Source organism: Parus major, chromosome 3 (assembly GCF_001522545.3).
Source record: "Parus major isolate Abel chromosome 3, Parus_major1.1, whole genome shotgun sequence".
Classification (NCBI taxonomy): Eukaryota; Metazoa; Chordata; class Aves; order Passeriformes; family Paridae; genus Parus; species Parus major.
Window position 1 is genome coordinate 68,958,103 of NC_031770.1, and position 10,171 is coordinate 68,968,273.

General features: G+C 55.0%; 1 protein-coding gene across 1 annotated transcript in view; it reads right to left on the reverse strand.

The window, feature by feature from the left end:
* NR2E1 (nuclear receptor subfamily 2 group E member 1) overlaps positions 1-4,512 on the reverse strand; it is an 18,277-nt gene extending 13,765 nt beyond the window's left edge. The window contains exon 1 of the mRNA XM_033512845.1: positions 3,805-4,512. Within this exon, the coding sequence (XP_033368736.1) occupies positions 3,805-3,829 (25 nt within the window). The 5' untranslated portion in view covers positions 3,830-4,512. The remainder of the gene's footprint in view (positions 1-3,804) is intronic.
* Positions 4,513-10,171: the final 5,659 nt, after the last annotated feature.

Below are 10,171 nucleotides of genomic sequence, written 5' to 3' on the forward strand. Positions count from 1 at the left end.
TCTTCTCTTCTTTTTCCCTCTGCTTCAAGCAGCCTTCTTCCCTCCTATCAGAACTTAAGTTAGAAATTCAGACCCTCTCACCAAACCTTGATCTCCAAACTCTAATGGAGGGCTCTCGGGGCTACTATATTTGTCTAGAAGTTGTTCAGGGAGAGCCCCGATTACGGGTGGGTGAGGATGAAGGCTGGAGAGGGAAAAGCGGCGGCGTGCGGAGCGGTGCGGGGGGCGGGAGGGGGGCAATGGAAACAGGCCGCAGGGGCTCCTCTCGCTCCCTAGAGAATTTAGGAGTCCGAGATACTTTCAGACATGTCTGCGCTAAGGCTCTAAGACAATGCCTGCTGGCAGACAATAGGGACATTAGATAAAGTGTTAACTTAATGATTTTGCCCATTGAAACTCGTTTGACTGCCTCCAATGAGCACAAGCTGCCAGCTTCTCCCCTAAATGAAACCCGACAGCTGCTATACACAACACGGCGAGAGGGACGGGGATTAGGTTAGGGACTGCGAGAGGGAGGGGTGGCGGAGGGAGGGAAGGTGGGAGGGGGGGAGAGAGGTTAAAGAATAGAAAACTTTTGCGCAATTAATAAGGAGCGCAGCTGAAGGATGCCCCCCCGCACCACTGCCTGCGAGCAAACCTCGGCTTTGGAGCTGCAGGTAGGCGCCCGTGAGGAGGGCTGAGGCCAAGGCACGGTTTCTGGGAGTGTGTAATTACAAGCCCTCCTTGCCACCTGCCTATTGGGGCACCAGTGACCCGTCAAAAAGTGTAGCATGGGAATTCGGATATCGCACAATGCAAACGGGGGAAAGCGCCCGACTTCCCTCTCCAGTCCTTAGCATCCACGGGGAGAGAGAGGATCCACACGCACGCACACAAAGGAGGAGGAGGAGGAGGGGCAGGCTGGGGGTGGGGGGAGAGACACTGGAGCGGTACGTGCAGCGGTGGTGCATCCCGGTGCCGGGCCCGGCACTGCTGCGCTGCCCCCTCGCACCCCGTCCCACCGCCGCTCCCGGCACCAAGAGCCCCGTCCGCTCCCCTTCCCGGGGCAGCGGGCCCGGGCTTCGGTGGTGCAGCCGGGCCCGCAGTGTGACCGCCACCCTCCCGGGGCACCGCAGCCACCGGGTCCCCGCTTCCCCGGCCGGCCTGAGCTGCGGGGCGGCCGGCTCTGCTCTGCCGGCGCTGAAGCCGGCCAGGGGAGACGGAAGAAACTTGTGTTAGTTTTCCCCACACAGATTTTAAGTTTGGGAGCCGCTTTGAAAAAAAAAGAAAAAAAATTCCTATGGACTATGTATGTACATATCCACACCATGCATGTAAACATATGGCCCATATATTCCTTGCACGTCCCCGTATTCCTGCTATAAATCGCGAGCACCTGGAGCACCTCACCAAACGCACATAACCACGTTTCCAGCCGCCGGAGCAGCGTGGCCGCTCTGCTCAGCTCCGTGGCCCCCGGCGAGGCGGAGGACGGGGATGGGGGCACGGCGGAGGGAGCGGCTGGAGCCCCCCGCGTCGCGCCTTTGCGGGGCCGCCCCGTCCCGCCGCGCTCTGCCCACCCCCCTCCATCCCCCCGAACCCCCAGCCCTGCCCCGCGGGGGCTGTTATGAGAAAACTTTCGTGCAGGACAAAATATGAAATAAGTAGACGGGTAAGAGGCAGGGCGGGGGGTGGGAAGGGAAAAATGTAAGCTTGACACGGGGTCATGCGATAACTGATTAACTCTGTTTAAAAGCGCTCCGGTTCCCCGAGGTACCGCTTCGTCTCAGAAGTTTTAGCGCTAAGAAAATGGGATTTCTGTTCAGCAGGGAAACCGTTTTGAACATCCCACGACAGGGGGTCCTTGGGGGCTTTTTTTGTGTGCCATAATTGCTTAAAGGATATATGGCAGCCCCGATTACTGTAATTACCATCAGAGGCTGTTGAAAGAAGTTAGTCTGGGCTCAGGGGACGGCGGGATGGGGTCTTGTTACCACCCAGGCAGACATGGCAGCTGACATCGCCGGGCGCCCACCGGCGGGCAGAAAAGCCAAGACGCAGCCCCCTTGCCCGGGAGCCCCTCAGGACCCCCGGGACGAGCGCCCAGGGCCCGGGACAGCTGGTCGGGCTTTTGCATGCGCTGCAGAGGCCGGCTGGGCACGGGCCCCGGCGCTGAGCAGACCCAGCCTGTCCCCATCCCCGTGGGTTTGACTGAGTAGGGCGTGGGAGTCCCTTTCGGGAGGTCCCCAGGGGTCAGGGGGTCATCAGTGAAAGCAGCGGCGGTGGCCGGGGGTCGCTCAGCGCCCTGGGGCCGGAGGCGCGATCCAGCCTGGCGGATTTTCACCTCCGCAAAATGTCTCCGGCAGAAGCTCCGCCGCCCTTGGGGGACGACACTCCCCGGTCCTTCCCGACCTTTCCTGGTCACTCAGAAACCTGCCAGGAGCCCCGACAACGTCCCGGAGCGGCTGCCCACGGGCCCGATCCCGCTCCGGCTGCCTCACGCTTCCCGGGCAACCTAGGGAGCACAGCCGGCCGAAGCAGCCCCGGCCGCCGCAGGCTTTTTAGCCCCCATCCCCTTCGCCAGTTACTACCTTAGTACCTCCACTACATTTTTATTTTCTCCCTCGCGGGACTGGGGCAAAAAGACGCCGCACTCAGCCCCACGGAGGAAGGGGACAAACCAGCGACGCCGAGGCGGCCGCAGCTCGGCCGCAGCTCCGGGGCTCCGCGCCGCCCGCCTCCTCCACGCGTGCCCTCCGCGCCTCGGCCCCCGACTGCCCCCCGGCCCTCCCTCCCTCCTCCCAGGCTTCCCAGCCCCCGCGGACAAAGGGCGGACTCGGGTCAAAATAATGGAAGGCAGCGGCGAGGAGAAGGCCGCGGGGCTGGCGGGGGGCGGCCGGTGGCAGGTACCGCTGCGGTCCCTCCCGGCTTTGCCTCCCTTGGCCGCCGCTCCGCAACCCCGGGAGCCTGTCGGAGCGCAGAGGAAATAGCTGTCCGATCCATCACTTGTCAGACATTAAATTGGATTGGGTATTTTTTCCCCCTTTGTTACTGACTCCATCCATATTACAAACTCCGAAAGTCCCGTTGGGATTATACGAATTGAGCCATTCTGCAAGAGCGGTTAGTCATGCTTTAAATTCCCCAGTTATGAGGTGCATGGATTTAGGATTAAGGAAAATGTGACTTTTAAGTTGTTTCTGCTTTCTTCGTTGCAGGATTATTTGTTGTAACTGGGAATGCTGTGCAAAGTATTGCATTTAAATCCTCCTTCGACTGAGTTGCTTACGCGATTCCGTGTAATTGAGTGACCGGAGTTTCAAACTCTTAAAAAGAAATTATTATGTCGCAGAAGATTGCATAAAGTCCGTGAAAAAACCAGCACGCTCCAACGCCGAAATGCCTTTTAAAACCAAACCTTCTCCCCTCCGCCCCAGCATCGGAGACCCGCAAGCAGCCACCGGCGTCCCGGCGGGACCAGCCCCCTCCCCGCCGCCGGCAGAGCCGCCTTCCCGGGGGCTCGCTGCCCACGGGCTTCTGCCCCGGTTCCCAGCACGGAAAGCCGGGGCACGCAGCTGGAAAGCGGCTTTCTGTAAGCCCCAGGCCCAAACTGCATCGGGGCAACTCCGAGCCTATATATTCGTTGCCACTCCGGTTGGAAATATACACTTCTTTTTCAATTGGGCGCGGGGTGTGGGGGGGTGCAAACCCAAGCCACAACCCCCCCTCCCCTTCCTCTCCCTCCCCTCCACCTCCCGCCCCCCAGGCCAGGCTGCAGCCGGCCTCGGAAAGGCTGCTCGAAGCCTCCACCGCGTTATTACCCACTTGTTGATCCCGCCGGCTTGCTCATGCTCGAAGCCCCCGTGAGTGGTTAAACTCGGGGCGAAGTGTCGGCTCCGGGGCGAGGCGGTGCGGCCCCCCCGGGGCCCCCCTGCTCCGCGGGGCAGGTGCCTCCCTTGGGTGCTCACTGCTGGCTCCGCCGCGGGGGCCGGCACATCCTCGCCGCAGCCCCGCTCCCCCAGCGATGTCCTCCCGAGGGACGGGGACACGCTGCGGGGACGCGGAAAGGAGGGGGGGAATAAAAAAAAAAAAAAGAAAGAAAAGTGGAGCAAAATTTAAAGAAAAAAAAAATAAAAAGAAAAAAGAATAAAAAAAACAACGAAGTGACCCAAAGTCGGAGGCCGCCGGCTGCCCCTCTGCGAGTAGATGCTCTCGGGACCCTGGGAGGGTGCTGGGGGTGCGACTGTGCTCGCCACCGCGCTCCTGGAAGGCAAGCGAGAGCCACAGCAGCCAGGACAACAATGAGGCGAAGGAGAAGGTAGGATAGGGAGCGGGGCTCTGCGCCGAGAGCCTCGGTGCAGCAAGCAGGGAGATCAGAGCCTGGAAAAATAATGGAAGGGGGGAAAAGGCGTCAGAGGAGGCAGTCTCTGCCTCTCAGAAACTGAATGGTATAAAAAGGGAAAGGTTTCCAGAAGTTCATTACACTGGCTGACTTCGCGCGTTGAGCTCAAGGCTTCGGCCCCTATAATATCGGCAGAGAGGCAGTGACAGGCAGCGGCGGGGAGGGGAGAGGGACGCCCCTTGCCCACTGAGCTTCCCTCGCTTTCCCCCCAACTCCTGCCGCCGCGTGACGTCAGCCCGCGCTGGCAAGGGGAGGGGGCAGGGAGGGGGTTAAATGCTAATGATATTAATGAACCCCCGAGCGGCTTCCACACAAAATGCAGCGGCTGCCGAGACGATTCCGCCTCCTCGCTCGCCTTGTGCCCTCGCTGTCATAAAAAGGGACAGCTCCCACCACCCCCCCTGCAAAAAAAAAAAAGAAAAAAAAAAGAAAAATAAAAGGAAAAAAAAGAGGAAAAAAGCAGAAGACAAAAGGAAAACAGAAAGAACGGTTCAAGATCCCGTTTCTTTTGCATTTTCCCGTGCTGAGGTGAAGCCCGCCTGCGGTTCGCCCCTGCCCTTGCCCTTGCCCCGTCCCGGGCAGCGGCTGCGCTGGCAGCCGGCGGGGCCGGGCGGGGAGCGGGTCTGGGCTGCGAGCCGGGCCGGGCCGAGCCGGGCCGAGCCTCCAGCATCTCCAGCCGGGGAGCCGGAGGCTGGCTCGGGGGGAGCAGGGCAGGCCGGCTCCTGGAGGCGCACGGCGGGCTGTGCTCCCGCTCCCCGGCGCCGGGACTTGTTGCACGGCGGCGGTGCGAGGAGCCAGCCCTTGCCCGGTGGAGCTGCTCCGACCCCCGGGCACCGCCGCCCTCGCTGCCCCTCAGCAGCTCGCCACCCCCGAGAGTGCCAGGAGCGCTGCCAGAGCCGCGGGGCAGGGGGGCGGCGAGGCACCAGAGCTGGGACCCTTTCTCAGCTGCGGTTTCACCGAGAGGCTGCCGAGCTCTCCCGCTCCTGTTGGGAACGGAGAGCTGCTAGAGCAGCCGAAGGATGGTGAGAGGTGCGCATCTGGGGGGGAAGGAAAGACCGTCTCTCCTGCCGATGCAATCTGGGGCTGGCAACGGCACCAGGGAGCAGGGGCGGCAGGTGCTGTCCCTCGGTCTCTGCTTTCTCGTCCCTGGCACTCGTCTGAGGTGTTGATGCACCACAACTGACTTCACTCTTGTTGGTTGTGGTCCGGGGGGAATGTGGTGTTCAGCCTAGACCCAAACAGAGTCCCCGTCCTCCTGCACTTCATATTTCATCCTTGTATCTTTCTATCTCAGATTATGGGTGATTTCTCTTGTGCTGATAGCTTAACTATGTGGCAGGGCTGCGTGGCTCTGGGCAGCACTGGAATCCCTGTGGCTTTCTGCTCTTTGCTCCCCACGAGAGCAGTTCATCCACAACACAGAAGGAAGCCTTGAACCAGGACAAGCCTGGTCCTGCCTAACACTGAGGGACACTGCCCAGAGGACTGGGAAGTTGCTCAGGGAGATTTCAGAAAGCAAAGAAACTGGTGGATTGGGGAATGCAGACAAATTCACTCCAAATCTGCTTCCAGGGAGGCAGGGAAAGGTTCACCTCCTTGAGCAACGTGAAAAGCAACAGGGAAGGAGATGCTACATTAGCAAGGTCTGAAGGCCAAAAAAAAGAGGATTAAATGGCAGCGGGACCCAAATCTGGCCCCAGGCATCCCCTGCTCTAGAGAGGCAGATCTCTGGCCTTATAGCAGCCACAGTTGTTTGTGTTGGAAACTCAAACCACCTCAAAAACACTGTGAAGGCTGATCAGACCATGTCCACAGGTTTCAGGTGCACCTGAGAGAGGCTGCTCTGGGTGAAGATAGGGCTTTCCCTTCCATGCACAGCATCAGGCTCTGCCAAGAGAAAAAGAAGGTCTCAAACATCCCACCTCTCCACCCAAAACTCCACTATCATAACCCAGACACCCAAAGCTGGCTCTGCATGTGGGCTGGGGCTGCAGTTGCTATGGAGAGAGCAAACCATCCGTCCTCCCCTGTTCCCCAGGCTATGCCTGGAATTGTTTTGTAAACCTGTACTGGCTAAGGCTTGCCCCTTGTCTCTTCAGAGCCTTTCCTGTGGTTTCTGTGATGCACAGAGATATCTCAGCCCTGAAAGTGAAGGTAGGGTGCATCTTCCAAGAGTACAGGGAAGAGGTCTCTCCTGCCTCCAGCTTTTCACTGCAGGTGCTATCAAAGCTAATTCCAGGGTCATTTGGTGGAAAAGTACTTCAGCTTCCAAAAGGTGAGAAATTATAGTTAACATTTAGCATTTGCAGTGATTACCATTATTGCCATTTAACATTATTGTCCTGGTTTTCGATGGAGTAGTAGTTAATTTTCTTCATAGTAGCTGGCATGGTGCTGTGTTTGGGATTTAGGGTGAGAATAATGTTGATAACACACTGATGTTTTAGTTGTTGCTGAGCAGTGCTTATACTAAGTCAAGGATTTTTCAGCTTCTCATACTGCCCTGCCAGAGAGAAGGCTGAGGGTGTGCAAGACGATGGAAGGGGGTGCTGCTGGGACAACTGACCCAAACTGGCCATAGGTATATCCCATATCATATGACATCATGCTGAACAAAAAGCTGGGGGGGAGATGGTGAGAGGACTGCCTGAGCAGCACTCGGTGGTGAGCAATTGTCCATCGCTTTCACTGTATATCCTTTCCCTTCCTTTTCTGCTCCTTAAAGCTGCCTTAATCTCAGCCCACAAGCTTTACCTTTTATTTTGATTCTCTCCCTCACCCCACTGTGCTGGCAGTGAATAAAAGGCTGTACGGTGTTTAGCTGTCTGTTGGGTTAAACAGATTTGTTTATTAAGCAGGCCTACATATACAGAAGATATTAATGCAGCAGTGAAATTTACTGTCTCCTTGTACTGCCTTGGAAGTACAAACAGTGGTCAACCCTGCGACAGGAAATCGCATGTGCTCCCTTTTGAGTGTATCTCCTTCAGGACTCTGGACTCTGATCACTGTTACATGATGACATTTCTCAGCATTGTGCCTTGGTCTCTTGCCAGGTATCTTTTATTTTCTTGGAGTATTAGCAGCAATTAAAATCCAATGTGTGACCCATCTTCAAGTACAGCACTCCTTCTGCCTTTATCTTGCTTTTCTCCTCTGGTCTTTGGATAGGGAGCCAAAAGGTCTTGAGTCAATAAAAGGAAAAAAAGGAAAAAACAAGGAAGGTCGGGTGAAGAAAAAAATTCTGATGCCAGAGGTGTGTGGATCTAGCAGCAGAATATATGGAAGTGCAGTTTTCATCTGTTCATCTCAGCAGGAAGCAGGTGGCTAAGATCAGGCAAATCTAACATACCTGTTTTATTGGGAAGGTGATAAGGCAGGTAAGAATGGAGCTTTTTTCTCCTGGGAGGAGGAGCTGCTCTTGCTTTGGGATACTTGAGAAGTTATCTCCACTCCCCTCCTTTGGTGCATGTGCCAGGTGATATCCAGGGATGTCCCTTGGTGCCCTAGGCAGCCCTATGCAGGGAGCTGAGTACAGCAGCACCCTTGCAGCATAAATACCTTCAGGGTTTAGTTCCTTCAAATCACTCCAGAAATCTAAGGTGTTTTCCCTTCTTTGTAGGTCACAGTCGGTGTTTTTGCATCACCACCACAAATCCCTTTTCTGTGCCCCCCTGCAGGCAGATGGGTGGGCAGCATCCCTGTGAAAGCTGCTGAAGGGACCATGCTGCTCCTTGGCTGTCCCACCACACTCCTGGTCTGTGACATGGCTCTGCTTGGTGCCCAGTTCAGGCTGCTCCCTGTGTGGAAATGCACTTAACAAGCTCTTTTATGGTACTGAGTTTTCCTTGCAAAGCCCCTGCCCCACGGATGCATTCCTGGGAGAGCCCTGCACTGTACAACCAGCAGTGCGGACACTGGCCTTCCTCTTGTCCTTCCTGGGCCATCTCACTGTGCTGCTTTTGGCCAAGGTAGGCAATTGTCTTCCCGGGAGCTGGCATAGACCTGTGTTTTGGATCTGTGCTGGAAACAGTGTTGATAACAGAGGGATTCATTACTGCTGAGCAGCGTTTACACAAAGTCAAGGCCTTTTCAGCCTCACACCCTCCCAGAGAGACGGTGGGTGTGTGCAAGGAGATGGGAGGGGACACAGCCGGGACGACTGACCCCAACAGACTCAAGGGATATTCCAGACTATATGGCATCATATAGAACTGGGGAGGGAGGAGAAAAGGGCGGGATGTTCAGAGTGATGGCATTTGCCTTCCCAAGTCACTGTTATGTGTGATGCATCCCTGCTTTCCTGGGGAGGAAGAGACACCTGCTTGATCATGGGAGGCAGCAAATGAATCCTTTGTTTTGCTTTGCTCATGTACATGGCTTTTGCTTCACCTATTAAACTGTCTTTATCCCAACCTATGAATTTTCTCAATTTTACTCTTCCCATTCCCTCTCGTGTTCCACTGTGTGGGAGTGGACAGGTGGCTGCGTGGGGCTGAGATACCAGCTGGGGCTAGACCTCACCACACACCCAGCCTAGCTGATCCCAGCGGCTGAGGATGCTGTGTGGCAGCTGCCCTGGCTGCCACCATGGATGCCCTGGGGCCAGGTGCCTTCCAGAACTGCAGACCATGCTGAGAGCCCCAGCTAACTAACAAAATCCACAACAAAACAAAAACACATTGCATTTTGGATGCTGTGAATTTTCTCTAGATGAATCAAGAAAAGGCTTTTTTTCCCAAATTGTGAAAATTCATGGCACAGAGAGATGACCTGGTGAGGTCTCTCCTGTGAGCACTCCCCCTCTCCTGGTGCAAGAAGGATTTCCTTGTGCTCCTGTACCCTCTGTAAAGCAAAACCTTCTGGCTGCTGCTGGGCCATGACTTTCCCTGAGCTGGTGGCACCACATGTTCCATCTCTGAAGGCTGCGGTGTCCCACAGTCAATGTAGCAGTTACCTCTGGCAGGTTTGGGCTTGAACAGATGCCAGCCCATCCTCTATGTGGGGTGATTTATCCAGCAAAGCTCTGGGGAAGACCTGTGCTCCCTGCAGATGCCTGTGAAAAAGCGGTGAGTTTCTCCCTTGTGTGTGTGCATGCTTGGTTAAGTAAGATAATGGCTGCAAGCAACAGCAACCACACAGCTCAATTTCCACATGTGCATCTGGTAAGTGCACACCAGCATTGTGCAGAATAGCGGGGAAAATTGCACCTAAGAAAAGATAACTGGGGAAAGAGTATCGCTCTAAGTCATGGCACTTCTCCTCAATACTTGTATTCAGGGGTGGAACAAGCCTGAGTTCACTTGCAGCAATGAAATGCCCCATTAATCACGTATGCCTTTGAAAGGGATATGTCAGGCTTGGCTTATACGCCTACATTGGTACCTGATCCCATCTAGACAATGCCAGACAAGCGCTTAACAAAGCGGCTCTAGTTAGTAACTTGACTTATTTGTTAGTTTGCTAGTTAGATATAAATCAAAGTGTCGTAATAAGCCAATGATGTAGCAACAGCTGCAATCTAATTTAGAGAGAAACAGCCTCATTTTAGTTTTCCTGACACGAACACAAAAGACAGTATCAATACTGAAGCTGGCAGAGACACAGCTGTATGAAACAAGTGAAAGGTCCAAATAAGAGGGCAAATAAATATATTATAAACCAAATAAGAGAAAACTTAAGGTAAGATTGATCTATATTTCAATGGTTTTAATTTGTCAGCAAAAGAATTCTGACTACAAGGAATAAATACATCTTGGAGCTATGCTGTAACATTTAAAAATAATTATA